This window comes from Sander vitreus, unplaced genomic scaffold (assembly GCF_031162955.1).
Source record: "Sander vitreus isolate 19-12246 unplaced genomic scaffold, sanVit1 ctg154_0, whole genome shotgun sequence".
Lineage (NCBI taxonomy): Eukaryota > Metazoa > Chordata > Actinopteri > Perciformes > Percidae > Sander > Sander vitreus.
In genome coordinates, this window is record NW_027595402.1 from 545,001 (window position 1) to 560,741 (window position 15,741).

General features: G+C 43.8%; 1 protein-coding gene across 1 annotated transcript in view; it reads left to right on the forward strand.

The window, feature by feature from the left end:
• The window catches only part of abce1 (ATP-binding cassette, sub-family E (OABP), member 1), a 17,632-nt gene extending 2,188 nt beyond the window's left edge, over nucleotides 1-15,444 (forward strand). The window contains exons 4-18 of the mRNA XM_078244280.1: nucleotides 896-1,013; nucleotides 2,027-2,164; nucleotides 3,235-3,304; nucleotides 4,184-4,280; nucleotides 4,365-4,454; nucleotides 5,417-5,538; nucleotides 6,264-6,388; nucleotides 8,236-8,332; nucleotides 9,072-9,131; nucleotides 9,284-9,342; nucleotides 9,767-9,877; nucleotides 12,351-12,493; nucleotides 13,077-13,199; nucleotides 13,291-13,402; nucleotides 15,023-15,444. Of these exons, the coding sequence (XP_078100406.1) occupies nucleotides 896-1,013; nucleotides 2,027-2,164; nucleotides 3,235-3,304; nucleotides 4,184-4,280; nucleotides 4,365-4,454; nucleotides 5,417-5,538; nucleotides 6,264-6,388; nucleotides 8,236-8,332; nucleotides 9,072-9,131; nucleotides 9,284-9,342; nucleotides 9,767-9,877; nucleotides 12,351-12,493; nucleotides 13,077-13,199; nucleotides 13,291-13,402; nucleotides 15,023-15,070 (1,513 nt within the window). The 3' untranslated portion in view covers nucleotides 15,071-15,444. The remainder of the gene's footprint in view (nucleotides 1-895; nucleotides 1,014-2,026; nucleotides 2,165-3,234; nucleotides 3,305-4,183; nucleotides 4,281-4,364; nucleotides 4,455-5,416; nucleotides 5,539-6,263; nucleotides 6,389-8,235; nucleotides 8,333-9,071; nucleotides 9,132-9,283; nucleotides 9,343-9,766; nucleotides 9,878-12,350; nucleotides 12,494-13,076; nucleotides 13,200-13,290; nucleotides 13,403-15,022) is intronic.
• Nucleotides 15,445-15,741: the final 297 nt, after the last annotated feature.

The following is a 15,741-nucleotide window of genomic DNA, read 5'->3' on the forward strand; positions in this document are numbered from 1 at the left end:
GAACTGCAGTTACCAAATGTAAAGTTACCTTGTGAGTAGAAATAAGTGCGTTAGTGCGGCTCCCAGGTGTGTTCGCTCCCAGGTGAACAGGTGAAGCAAACTGTTATCACTTCTGCTCAACCGCGATTAAAAACGCCCCCCACCTACAATATAAGTACACAATATAATGACCAATAAATAATATAAATGAGACCATCATCAACATACAATATGTGGCTCTTATACAGCTTTAAGAAACAGATTTTTTTTAGCTTGGTTGAGGATAGAAGTGCGAAGACTGATCACAATATTATGGTGGAAAAACAACGATGTATTGTTTTCAAATGGCTGGTTATTACCTTTTTAAGTTGTTCCTCTTCAACTGACCAAGAAAAACAACAACAACCCAATGTTTGTGGTTCTTTCTACTCTTAAAATAATTGTAATGTGCGTCTAGTGCTGCAAAGATGAATCTTGGTACTCATATATTGGTACTTTTACTTCAGTAAAAGATCAGGACTTCTTCATCCACTGCTGCACTTTATACGTAGTTAGTTTGAAACATATATTGTTTTTTTTTTTTTTTAGATCATTTTTTTTGGCCATTTTTAGGCCTTTATTTCAACAAGACAGCTGAAGACATGAAAGGAGAGAGAGGGGGGAATGACATGCAGCAAAGGGCCGCAGGTCGGAGTCGAACCTGCGGCCGCTGTGTCGAGGAGTAAACCTCTATACGTGTGCGCCTGCTCTACCGACTGAGCTAACACAGCCACAGTTTGAAACATATTTTGAGCCCTTTGTCTCTCTCTCTCTCTCTCTCTCTCTCTCTCTCTCTCTCTCTTTCTGTCTCTCTCTCTGTCTCTCTCTCTCTCTGTCTCTCTCTCTCTGTCTCTGTCTCTGTGTGTGTGTGTTGCAGACTGCCGATCCCCCGGCCCGGTGAGGTTCTGGGGCTGGTGGGGACCAATGGTATCGGCAAGTCCACAGCTCTGAAGATCCTGGCAGGAAAACAGAAACCCAACCTGGGCAGATTCGATGTGAGTGTTCAAACCTCCCCGCTGTCTCCTCCCAGAACACAAGTCATGTTTCTGTAAAGCTGATAAGATGTGTGTTCACTGCGCTGATGAGATAAGGCGTGGGTGTAGCTGCTCACAGCTGCCGTTTTGTCTCCTGGACAACAATGAAAAACTTAGTTTGCTGTAAAAAGGCATGTAGGCATGGTAGAGGAGTGACTCTTCACTGATCTTTCGATTATCATGTCTTCGATTTGATATCGCGATGCGTCAAATACATTTTTTCTATTAAAGCCATTTAGGATATTTAATTCATAGCTTTTCAAGCTTCAAAAACAAAACATTCTGCAGTGCTCTGATACTAAATAAACTACAGCACTGAGCACATGGCACAAATATGGCGCACTTTCGCCGTTTTTGCAAGTTCCCGCCATCTCATCAGATAACATTGCATCAATATCTCGCATATTCCATCGCATTTCTTAAGAAAATGTGACGCGTAATCAAGGCTCTTTGCCCAAAACAATCACAAAAAAACTCTGCATTTTTCTGGAAGGACTGTTTAATGACTACAACACTGTCGGCGCGTCCACATAATACAACTCTTCCGTGATCGCGCCCTGCCGAGGAGGACACGGAGGATTAAAAAAAACATGATGGACTCTTCAGAAGAGGTCATTATGTTCAGAGTTTCTGCTCGGGAAAGTCAGCGGACGCCACAATCTTCTGAACATGGACAGACTGAGGAACACAGAGAGAGTTGTGTGGAGCTGATAGTCTTAATTAGCTTTGTAGCAACTCATTTGGCAACGGCTCGAATGTAACGGACGGAATCAATGCCACTTGTTTCACGGAAGCAGTTAAATCAGGATTGGTTGTGTGTGTCGGGGTCTGTGCTGCAGGATTCGAGAGAAATTGCTACTTTTGGACAAGCGATGAGACTTAAAGTCACCTCCTTTCCCTCGGTCTCTGCGCTGTGTAACGTGTTGTCATTGTTAATATGCTGACGTATATGCGACCTGTGTTTTCTCTCCCAGAATCCTCCAGACTGGCAGGAGATCTTGACCTACTTCAGAGGGTCTGAGCTGCAGAACTACTTCACCAAAATCCTGGAGGACGACCTGCGGGCCATCGTCAAACCGCAGTACGTGGACCAGATCCCAAAAACTGTCAAGGTAAATGAGTTTGAACACATCGCGTACACAGCACAGCGGTGGGAAGTGACTAAGTACATTTGTTCAAGTACTGTACTTAAGTACAGCAGATTAATGCTGATTTCTACTGTTACTCTCCGCTACATTTATGTAACGGCTATAGATGTTTTGATTCTACTTACAAAACATATGATCACCTTATTAACTATGATGTTGTAGATTAAAGGCCCCTCGTATCCAATCTGGGGCGTTATTATGGATCCCATGTAACTTCTAGGCAAGACCCGCCCTACGAAGCAGCTCGATTGGTTGGGCTTAGGCATTGACCTCGAGTGGTTAAGGTCAGGATAGCTGATTGGTCGGGAGATAGGACCTGAACAAATGGGGTTACGTTACCTCGCGTAAGCATGGACGCCTGGCCAATAGTAGCGTGTGAATGCTATTGAAGGGCAGGCCTAGAAGTTTTGTGGGTTCCATAATAACGCCTCACTGGGATGTACGTGATGTCAACGCTGAAGTGCCTGGAAAAAATGATTTTGACCTCACGCTAAACGACTTTTCCAGCGATTCCACTGTCCCGGACTAATTTCCAATAATGGAATGACGAGAGTCTTGCTAGATTTGGGCCACGCTCCCGTCGTCTCAATGGTTTTGTGTTAGGTGGTCATGAAACTCTGTCCGATCAAGTCTTTTTCCTGTCTCGACGTTCCGACGAAATCAAACGTGTTTGATATTATCTAAAGGTCGATGGTAGTAATATCTGCTAGTCTGTGACTAAAAACTCAGAGACATTATGATGGTTTGTTTTCAGATGGGAGATGGTGTCCGACTTGAGTCTTTTCAGAGTCTTCTAGTGTCTGCTCGGCATAAGAAAAAGAAAAAAAAATGTACTTACTTTTGATACTTTAAAGTAAATGTTGCTGGTAATACTTCTCCCCTTTTACTCAACTTTGAATGCTTTTACTTGCACCGGAGTATTTTTTTTTACAGTGCAGTGCTTAATGAAATCCTTCCACCACTGGTCTTGTTACTGTTTGCATCATTTTGGTTTCAGTAATTTTGGACTGATTGTAATTCTTCTTACCTACCAGGGGTCAGTGGGATCCATCCTGAGCAGGAAAGACGACACAGACACACAGACCATTGTCTGTGCCCAGCTAGGTAACACACACACACACACACACACACAAAGACAAAGAGACACAGACACACACAGACACACATATATATATGTGTGTCTGTGTGTGTGTGTGTCAGATTGCGTGTCTCGCTGAGAAGTCAAGACCAAAATCAGCACAAACCTGGGTGTTTTATTTTGAAAAATAAAACTAATTTCAAAATAAAACACCCAGGTTTGTGCTGATTTTGGTCTTGACTTCTCAGCGAGACACGCGATCTGACACACACAGACACACACACACAGACACACACAGACACACACACACAGACACACACACACACTTACAAAATAAAACTAATTTCAAAATAAAACACCCAGGTTTGTGCTGATTTTGGTCTTGACTTCTCAGCAAGACACGCAATCTGACACACACAGACACACACACAGATACACACACACACACACACACACACACACACACAGAGACACACACAGAGACACACACACAGAGACACAGACACACACACACACACAGAGACACACACACACTCTAAATCAATGAGGAACAGAAAACAAAAGCCAATCTGGGCACTTACGGTGCATTCACATACAAAGTCAATGCAAAGATGCTAATGTGCGGCGGTGGCGCTGAGTAGGAGGTCTTTTAACCTGATGGGCTAATGTTTTGTTTTGAACATGTAACTGAATTTTCCAAAAGTTAATTTGCTGTGAATGATAGTTTTTCACTAACTATTTCCTCTAGTGCTGACGTTAATGTCTGACCAATGTGATCGTTTAGAGCTTGGTTAATATGTCGACAAATCCCAACAACAAGAAGACAAAACGTTACTGTTTGCTTTGTTTCTAAACTGTCCACGTCTGTGTTGCGATGTTTTTCTGTTGTTGTTGTTGTTGGGCAGATCTGACTCATCTGCGAGAGAGGAACGTGGAGGATCTGTCCGGAGGAGAGCTGCAGAGGTTCGCCTGCGCCGTCGTCTGCATCCAGAGAGCAGACATGTGAGGAAACGACCTGAGCCGCCAGTCGTAGTTTTATCGTTTCAACTTAAACACACAGGCTGACCTTTAGTTTCTCTGCTTCAGTTTTATGTTCGATGAACCGTCCAGTTACCTGGATGTGAAACAGAGGCTGAAGGCTGCCATCACCATCCGCTCACTCATCACCCCGGACAGGTAACGCTCTTCATTCAGTTCAAGTTCGAGTACTTGTGAAGCATTTTCACAGTGTGGTATTAACTTAGAGGACACTTCCGGCTTAAAATGAACCTAGGGGTTAATAACGCACGTGTCCGAGTTCGACCGTTCTCTGTTTTCATGCTAACCAGTCCTTCCAGAAAAATGCAGTTTTTTTGTGATTGTTTTGGGCTAAAATCCTTGATTATGCGTCACGTTTTCTTAAAAAATGTGATGGAATATGCGAGATATTGATGCAGTTTTATGCGATGAGATTGCGGGAACTTGCAAAAACTGTGGTGTCATCGTGGCTTCATCGCGGGGTTCGCAGCTTTTCGATGACGTTCACGTCGCGTAATTACGTCTCTTCATAACGTTCTCAATGGCAACAGGGGAAACGGCTGCTCTTGTGTGACGGAAACGCAACATTTGTCAACTTTCTGCTAAGATATACGGGACTTTTTTTGCAACGAAAATGTGGGGATTATGAAATCATGCAAGCCCCACATATTTTGCGTGGAACTCGGCAATTTATGCGGCAAAAGTGCGCCATATTTGATTAAAAAAAAAAAAGCACGATCTTTTAGGTTAATAAAGGTGCTGTAGGTAGGATTGTGAAGATCCAGGACTTAGCCAAAAGATTTGAACATCAACTTCTCAGTCCCTCCCCCCTTTCTGCTAAAGCCCAAAACGGTCTCCTAAGCCCCTCCCCCCACAAGGGAGAATGAATGCGTGTGCATGAGCAGTGATTGACATGCAATTAGACACCCCCCCTGTCCCTGATTGGTGCATCTGAACAGTTAGACACCACCCCCCAAGCCCCCCCTCCCCCCTTGGCCCTGATTGGTGCATCTGAACAGTTAGACCCCCCCCTTGGCCCTGATTGGTGCATCTGAACAGTTAGACAGTCTTACCTACTGCACCTTTTTAATGTTCTTCCACACCATCGTTGTGTGTTGCAGGTACATCATCGTAGTGGAGCACGATCTGAGTGTGTTGGACTATCTGTCTGACTTCATCTGCTGTCTGTACGGAGTCCCCAGCGCCTACGGAGTCGTCACCATGCCCTTCAGCGTCCGAGAGGGTAAAACTCGCATCAACAAACACACCCAAATCAACCTGATAGAGGTGCAACACCAGTGGTTTCAACTCATCTTGCCCAAAGTCACTTTTTACTGGCACCTGTACTTTATACCTCACAAAACCATCAACATCCTCTACTGCCACCCAAGAAAACTCCTCCTCCTCCTTCCAGGACGCTTGAAACGTTCCTTCGCTTTTGCTCTCCTATGTCTCTCTCCGTCTCTCTCTCTCTCTCTCTCTCTCTCTCTCTCTCTCTCTCTCTCTCTCTCTCTCTCTCTCTCTGTGTCTCCCTCTCTCTCTCTCTCCCTCTCTCTCTCTCCGTCTCTCTCTCTCTGTCTCTCTCTCTCTCTCTCTCTCTCTCTCTCTCTCCCTCCGTCTCTCTCTCCGTCTCTCTGTCTCTGTCTCTCTCTCTCTCTCTCTCTCTCTCTCTCTCTCTCTCTCTCTCTCTCTGTGTCTCCCTCTCTCTCTCTCCCCCCCTCTGTCTCTCTCTCTCTCTCTGTCTCTCTCTCTCTCCCCCTCTGTCTCTCTCGCTCTCTCTGTCTCTCTCTCTCTCTCTCTCTCCCCCTGTGTATCTCCCTCTCCCTCCATCCCTCCTTCTCTCTCCCTTCTCCCTCTCTCCCCCCCCCTCCCTCCCTCTTAAGACAAAATGTCCTTGGGTGATCATTTCATCCTGATCCTCTCTATAACTTCTTATTCTCTCCCCCCTTCCTCCCTCCATACTGTCAGGTATCAACATCTTCCTGGACGGTTACGTTCCCACGGAGAATCTCAGGTTTCGTGAGACCTCGTTGGTCTTCAAGGTGGCCGAGACGGCCAATGAGGAGGAGGTGAAGAGACTCCGACACTACCAGGTCTGTTCACATCCTCTGCTTCTATATCTCTGCGGCCCCCCTCCGTTTCTTTTCAGCACTTTCTTCATCGTCTCGTGCTGAATTTAATGTGAGATTAAAACTCTTGTCTTATGTTTTTTTATTAGGGCTGAACGATAAATCGTTAATAAATCGGAATCGCAATGTTGAAAGATTGATTAACTGATCGTGAAGGTCGCAATGAATCGGTCGCAATATTTAGTTGAATGTTTGGTTTAACATCTTTTATTCCTCTTTTTATTATTAGAGTTACTGTTTGTTTTTTTTAAGATAAATGCTGGAATAATGTTACATATCACACACACACACACACACACACACACACACACACATACAGAGACACACACACACATACAGAGACACACACATACAGAGACACACAGATACACACACACACACACACACAGGGACACACACACACACAGGGACACACACACACACACACACACACACACACACACACACACACACACACACACACACACACACACACACACACACAGGGACACACACACACACACACACAGGGGGACACACACACACACAGGGACACACACACACACACACACACACAGGGCACACACGCACACACACACAGAGACACACACACACGCAGAGACACACACACACAGAGACACACACACACACACAGAGACACACACACACACAGAGACACACACACACACACACACACACACACAGAGACACACACACACACACACACGACACACAGAGACACACACACACACACAGAGACACACACACACACACACACACACACACACACACAGAGACACACACACACACACACAGAGCACACACACACACACACACACACAGACACACACAGAGACACACACACACACACACACACGAGACACACACACACACAGAGACACACACACACACACACACACACACACACAGAGACACACACACGCACACACACACACACACACAGAGACACACACACACACACACAGAGACACACACAGACACACACACACACAGAGACACACACACACACACACACACACAGAGACACACACACAGACACGCAGACACACACACACACGCACGCAGAGACACACACACACACACGCAGAGACACGCACGCAGACACACACACACACACACACAGAGACACACACACACACAGAGACACACACACACAGAGAGACACACACACACAGAGACACACACACACAGAGACACACACACACACACACACCCCCCCCCTAAAAGCATATAGGCCAGTTATGTAGGCTACAGTTAATATTGAACTCTAACCCTTGTGTTGTCTTCCCTTTGATCATGAAATACGTTTCCCCATCTCAACGTTTTTGTTGCTCTTTACAAAGTTTTTTAATGACGTTTTTTTGTGTTGTTTTTTTCATGTTTTTGGTCACTATTTTGAATAACTTTTTTTTGTTGCTTTTTTCTAATATCTTTGTCCCTTTTCTTTGACGTTTTGTCGACGTTTATGGCGCTATTTTCAACGTTTTAGACACTTTCTTTCCCCCCTTACATCCGAGTAATTGTACTTTCAACAAAGCTTTGATTTATGGATTAATAAAACTACGTGTCAGCAGTCATGTGACTTCATGCCATGAGATCTTGTGACTGCCTTGTATTTAAATTAAAGCTATGTTGAAAACTTTTTGCCTACATTTTTTCACTTTTCCAACATTTTTGACGCTTTCTTCCGGTCAAATCTGACATTGGACGTTCAGCCCTATCTTCTGTAATAAACAGGATTTGGAGTGAGGAGGTTTGTGTGAAACTAGCTGCTGTTTGTGATGTTTCTCGTTGTTGTCGTTGTTGTTCAGTATCCAGAAATGGTGAAGACGATGGGCGAGTTCTCGCTGGAGATTAAACCCGGAGAGTTTTCAGACTCTGAGATCATGGTGATGCTGGGAGAGAACGGTAGGTCTGCTATGCTCAGCTGAGTCACCTCTCGTGTTTGGTCACACTTTTGGTCGGCTGGTGGCGCCAGAGGATCACCAAACGTTATCGGGCTTCATCCGCTCGGAATCACGACTGTCTGTACGAGATTTCACGGCAGTTCATCCAATAGTTGTTGAGATATTTCAGTCTGGACCCAAGTGGAGGACTAATCTAGTCACTCTGGATGGGTTTAACCCTTATGTTGTCTTTTGGATTTTCTAAGTCGAAATGAAAACCTATTTTTTTTTCAACTTTTGTCACTTTTATCCGTTTTTTTTGTCACTTTTTCCAATGTTTTTGTCGATTTTATTAGTTTTTTTTATCCGATTCTTCCATCATTTTTTGCTCCCGATTCGTTTAACCGTCCCGATGTTTTCTCGACGACCGAGCAACTTCTTTATTTTATTTTTCTGGGTTAAAATTTAAAATTAAAGCTTTTCTTTTCCTCGAATAGTTTGGGCATCTTTTTCAAAATTTTTGTCACTTTTTTTCCAATGTGTTTTTTATTTTTTTTTATTTTTTTTTTTTAGAAAAAAATGTCCTCAAATTGAATAAAACACCCAAATCCTGAACTGTGAGGAGTAATAGTCATCCACATTATTTATATTTCTTTCATTTGGTTGAATGAAAACATTTCTGAGCCGATGACAACAGGAGGGTTAATGTATGTGTGTGTGTGTGTGTGTGTGTGTGTGTGTGTGTGTGTGTGTGTGTGTAGGCACAGGGAAGACGACTTTTATCAGGATGTTGGCTGGAGGACTTAAACCTGAGAGCGGAGGTGAGTATCTCTGTCTGTCTGTCTCTCTCTCTCTCTGTCTGTCTGTCTGTCTCTCTCTCTCTCTCTCTGTCTGTCTGTCTCTCTCTCTCTCTCTCTCTCTCACTCACACACACACACACACACACACACTCACCTGCTCTCTACTCTTCCAGGTGAGGTTCCCATCCTGAACGTGAGCTACAAGCCTCAGACCATTAGCCCAAAGTTTAAGGTCTGTTCAATCAATCACTTCATCATCAGTTACACATACAACACAACCTTTATTTATAAACTGTTTTGCACACAGACCGTTCTCTGGAAACCAGTTTTCTTTCATTCTTTTGTAGTTCAGTATGAAAAGTCTTATTTAGAGCAGGATGATTTGTTCTGTCCTGCAAATAATGATTTAGTTTCTTCACTTCATTTATGGTCTTTATAATGTCAGTAAAAACGTGAAAAGTCCAAAGTGATGCCTCAAAATGTTTGAGTTTAGTTGCTCCTGTAGAGTCACTATTTTTATCCTATCACATTTGTGTGTGTGTGTGTGTGTGTGTGTGTGTGTGTGTGTGTGTGTGTGTGTGTGTGTGTGTGTGTGTGTGTGTGTGTGTGTGTGTGTGTGTGTGTGTGTGTGTGTGTGTGTGTGTGTGTGTGCGCAGGGCAGCGTCAGAGCTCTGCTGCACGAGAAGATCCGAGACGCCTACACTCACCCGCAGTTCATCACCGACGTCATGAAGCCGATGCAGATCGAAAGCATCATCGACCAGGATGTAAGACACACGAACGCACACACACGCGCACACACACACGCACACACACGCACACACACGCACACACACACACACACACGCGCACACAAACACTTACTTCACGGCTGTCGTCTATGATTAAGGCGAGACACTACAGGTGAATAGGCTAACATTTTAAAATAATAGATATCTCCATGAAACTTCCTCAGTTGATTACTTACTCAAGTATATAAAAAAAATGTATTACAAGTTTTTGAAATGTGTATGTTTAATTAAGCACATTAGGCATTTTCTCATTAAATATGCGCGATTTTGCATATGTTTTCGGTAGATAGATCTGGACATATGATAAAGCCAGGTGCAAAATTATTTTTTCATTTTGTTTACACACAAGATGAAAACAATTACAGAGGGATTTCAGGATATCTGCTTTCATTACCTAGGAAATCAAAATATACTGTCCGTAGCCTTAAAAAATACAGTTTTTCGCCATGTTTTTTTGCTTAAAATGTCACATAAATCAGGCCAGGAATGAGTTATTAACAAATCCCTCTGTAAATATCTTCAGAATACTACTAAGTGTATAACTGGAAAGTTTGGTGTACATAGGTACTACATAGGCTGAGACGTTTATACGGGAGAATAACAAAAAACTAATGTTGAGAAAACAGCATTTAAAGGTTTAAATAGTGGAATTTAATACATTTCTATTGGAAAAATTGCTCAAAAACAGAATAAATGCTCAGGCTCTTAGTGATAATAATATAGAATATTTCAAGCTCATGAAAATGGATTATTTAATGAAATGGCAGGCATATAAGGCCTCCAACTGCAGTAACTCAATGAATTAACATTGGCGTATCATGCACAAAGTTGCAGACCAAACCCACGCTGGACAGCTGTATGGACACAGAACAAGACCAGCAATAAATGGATGGAACAGCTTTTTTAATGTCTACCTGTCCATTCCAGCACCAGATGTATTTTAGCTGTGCTTAGACTCTTGCGCCTATGTTTTGCACTGGCAGTTGTAACGGCCTCAGCTTTCGAGATCCTGAGCATATCAGTTTCTCTCGTTGAATTGACCGTCACGACTGTGTTCTGAAGCCACAACTTCTCCATAACAGAAAGCATGGCAGAGGCACCTTCATCAAGGTGGAGATGGCCATACTTGCTGCTGCCTCCAGCTTACTTTTCCCACAAAACAGTCCGCTCAGTCAGCTGATGGGGAAGCTAACTAAAAAACTAAAAATAACAGATTTATTTAGTAGCCTATATAGTAATTATATTATACAAAAACTGTAACTGTTGTGTAATGTACTTGTTTTGTAATATCTTGTTTTGTTATATCGTGATCAGTACAGTGTAGTATATATGTGACAAATATTTAATATATGACATGTAGGCTATGACTTTCTGTAAACTAGAGAGAGGGAGAGAGAGAGAGAGAGAGACAGAGAGTGTGTGTGTCTCTCTCTCTCTCTTTGTGTGTGTGTGTGTGTGTGTGTGAGAGAGAGGGAGGGGAGACAGAGAGACAGAGAGGGAGAGAGAGGGAGGGGAGAGAGAGGGAGAGAGAGAGACAGAGAGGGAGGGAGGGGGGGGAGAGAGAGACGGAGGGAGAGGAGGGGGGGGCAGAGAGAGGGGGGAGAGAGAGAGACAGAGAGAGAGACAGACAGAGAGAGAGACAGAGACACAGAGAGAGAGAGACAGACAGAGAGGGAGAGGGAGGGGGGCAGAGAGGGGGGAGAGAGAGACAGAGAGAGAGACAGAGACAGACAGAGAGAGAGACAGAGACAGAGAGAGACAGAGGGAGAGACAGAGAGAGAGAGAGGGGGGCAGAGAGAGGGGGAGAGAGAGAGACAGAGACAGACAGAGAGAGAGACAGAGACACAGAGAGAGAGAGACAGAGAGAGAGACAGAGAGAGAGACAGAGGGAGAGACAGAGAGAGAGAGAGACACAGAGAGAGAGAGAGAGACAGAGAGAGACAGAGAGAGAGACAGAGGGAGAGACAGAGAGAGACAGAGACACAGAGAGAGAGAGAGACAGAAACAGACAGAGAGAGAGAGATATCCTCTGTCTCTTCTTGCTAATGACACCTGTTTTCGTCTTCTCTGAGATGATTTTCGACGCACTTCTTTCGACATTTTGAGCTACCGTGGAAATGTCAAAGCACGTCACGACGATTCTGAACCAATCACGTTCTTAGAAATTGGCATCAGCCAATGAGATTGCGCATTTTGAGTTAAATCCCCCCTTTTACTTTCACCATTGGTTGCTGATAAAAAGGAAATGACCATATTTGGATCCGACAGCATTGTACCCCCATTTGAGAAACACTGAAATAAGTAAAAATAATAAAATATAAAAATAAAATGTACCCAATGAGGACAGAGTGACTCTCTCTCTCCCCCTCTCTCTCTCTCTCCCTCCCTCCCTCTCTCTCTCCCTCCCTCTCTCTTTCTCCCCCTTTCTCCGTCTCTCTCCCCCCTGCAGGTGCAGAACCTGTCTGGTGGTGAGCTGCAGAGAGTGGCTCTCACTCTGTGTTTGGGGAAGCCAGCTGACGTCTATCTGATCGACGAGCCGTCGGCCTACCTGGACTCAGAGCAGAGGTTGATGGCCGCCAGGGTCATCAAGAGGTCACCACCACCTTTTATCTTCTATCTCTACCATAACAGGGGGAGTTCTTTCCCTCCTTTCTTCCCACATTTCCTCTCTTTTGTCCTCACTTTCTCTCCTTTTCCTCCCTATTCTCTACATCTTTCAACACTTTTCCTCCTTCCTTCATATTTCCCTCTCTTCCTCCTCCATATTTCCCTACATTCATTCATTTCCCCTCTGTATCTCCTTCACATTTCCCCCCCTTTTCCTTGATCCGTCCCTACATTCCACCCTCACGTTTCCGTCCCTTTCTCCTTCATTTTTCCTTTACATTTGCCTTCTTTCATCCCTCACTTTTTCCTCCTCCATAGTACCCTCCCTTCCTCCACTTTCATATATTTTCCTCCATTCCTGCCTCACATTTCCTTTCTTTCATCACGTTTCCTTCATATTTTCCTCTCTTCCACCCTCACCGTCCTTCATATTTCACTTTACCGCCAACTCCACACACCCTATTTCACATCTCCTCATTCCATTTCCTACTTCCTTCACTTGTTCTTGTTCCTCCGTCTCCCTCCTGCTGTCTGTGTGACTCTGGTGTGTGTGTGTGTGCGCGCGCAGGTACATCCTCCACGCCAAGAAGACGGCGTTTGTAGTGGAGCACGACTTCATCATGGCGACCTACCTGGCCGACAGAGTCATTGTGTTTGACGGCATTCCCTCCAAGTCGACCGTAGCTAACACGTAAGACATTTAGGGGGGGAAAAACCGCACACATTAACAACTCCGTGCAGTATTTTAATTGTGTGTGTGTGTGTGTGTGTGTGTGTATCAGGCCTCAGGGTCTGTTAGCGGGGATGAACCGGTTTCTGGCGCTGTTGGAAATCACGTTCAGAAGAGACCCAAACAACTTCAGACCACGCATCAACAAGCACAACTCCATCAAGGTACACACACACATATATATATATATATATATATATATATAAATAATACGCAAACGTGACATTAGGATGATGATGATAAATAAGAGGTTTACTGCTCCGTGCCAAGTGAGCAAGGGCAGTGTATGAATTAACAGGTTGATCAACTGCCAATGACACATCACTGCCCCCTGCTGGTGGCTTATCGGAATTACAACAACAATGATAAGCTGAGTATAAAAAGAGACAAAAGCAGTTCAGCTTTTAAGTAACATAAGTCTTTTTTACAGCAACCGTTATATTAAAATAGTATTTGTGTCGTGAAGAGTAGATATTGTATTGTATAATGTGCCTAAAGCTCAGCTTTTGTACTGTGATTGTTGCTCAACGTCTCAATTTACACCTGCGTGGATGTCATCCAAAAATGATGAAAAACGCTGCTATTCCTTTGTGCCGTAAAAATGATCCTTTATGCTGTTAACATTTTCTGGCCAGTGATGTCACCCAGCCCCCCCATTAATGTCCAAATCTCCCCAAAATGGTCTCCGTCGTTTGTGCCGTTAAAAGAAACATTTGTTCTTCGGACACCAGCCATCACTCCCGTGAACGGGACTTTCTGAAACGCTTAACGTGGTTTAACGTGCCTAAACAACGATCAATCATCACCAAATTTCTCATGGCCATATCTAGTCATGAACGCTTGTCAAAAACTACACCGAAATCCAACGATCATAGAAGTTATCTCACGTTAACGTTTTCTTCTTCATCGGCGCCTATGGCGAGGAAAAGGCTTAACGTGGTTTAATGTACGTAAACAATGATCAATGATTACCACATTTCTCTCTCATATTGCTCCTCATAACCACTGAAAACTGTCAAAAAATCGAACCCAAAGTCCAGTTATGGACGTTAACTACAAGCGTTGCTTCACATTTTCAGCAGGGCAGCGGAGTGGCTATGGGTTGACTCTCCACAGTTCTCATGGGCTTTATAATGCTGCGTTCCAGGCAGCCCGTAACTCGTGTTTTCACGACCTTCTACCCGTGAAAGTGCCCTGAAACAACAGTCAAACCCGTAACTTACTCCCCGTGAACTGGTACCAGGTCGTTGTGCTCCCAGTTACAGTTTTTATCGTCACACACACACATAAACGACAATGGCGCCCCCTGTTGATGCTGTACAGACGCCGGTGATTAACGCCGAGAAATAGAAATAAATAGACATGAATAGGCAACGTAAAGTAATTCCGCACATTGTAATCAAAACAATACACGTGCGATTGTGTACTACTACAGGTTATGTTTATTAAATGAAGCCCAAAATATGTCGCCGACTAGAAATCGCTACTATCAGCTAGCGTTAGCTAACGTCAACGGTAGGTAGCCGCTAGCTAACGCTAACGCTAGAAGGGTTTGTCGTGGAATGCTACCAAGTCGTGAGTGGTGACTTACGGGCTATAAATAGTGTCTGGAACGCAGCATTAGTCCTAACGTGAAAAAGCTAGTGAAGAATTGGGTGATGATTGATCGTTGTTTAGGTACGTTAAACAACGATCAATCATCACCCAATCTTTCTAATAATTGTTGCAGGTTCAGGTACTAGAGTTGTATTTAATGACTGGACTTTGCCCTCTCTGTCTCCCAGGACACAGAACAGAAGAAGAGCGGAAACTACTTCTTCCTGGACGACTAAAACGACTTTCCCGTGCGACCAACCGTGACTTCCTGCGACGCTTCAGGGGCTGCGTTCAACACGTGGCGGCGTTCAGAGCGCAGCCACGACATCTACCGACATGTACAACCAAGCTGCGTTCACAACAAACAGCAGATATGTTTAAAGAAACTATCATAAGAAATGTAAAAGATATAAAAACAAACATCAGCCTTTAATGTCCCAGGCTGCTAAGCCGGCAATGTTGTGAAATGTTTAAAATGAACATAGAGCATCACGTTCTCCGTCAGTTATCCTGAACGCGGAGCTGTATTCACAAGCGACATTGTGGAACATTAAACAGCGTATTTTAACTCATGCATTACATCAAATGATAATAAACTGATGCTACCTGATCCAAGACCTGTTTCTGTCTTCATTTATTATGTCTAATAGTATCTGTACTCGTACTACTTATCCTATTATGTCTAATAGTATCTGTACTCCTATTATGTCTAATAGTATCTGTACTCCTATTATGTCTAATAGTCTCTGTACTCGTACTGCTCATCCTATTATGTCTAATAGTATCTGTACTCATACTACTAATCCTATTATGTCAAATAGTATCTGTACTCGTACTACTCATCCTATTATGTCTAATAGTATCTGTACTCCTATTATGTCTAATAGTCTCTGTATTCGTACTACTC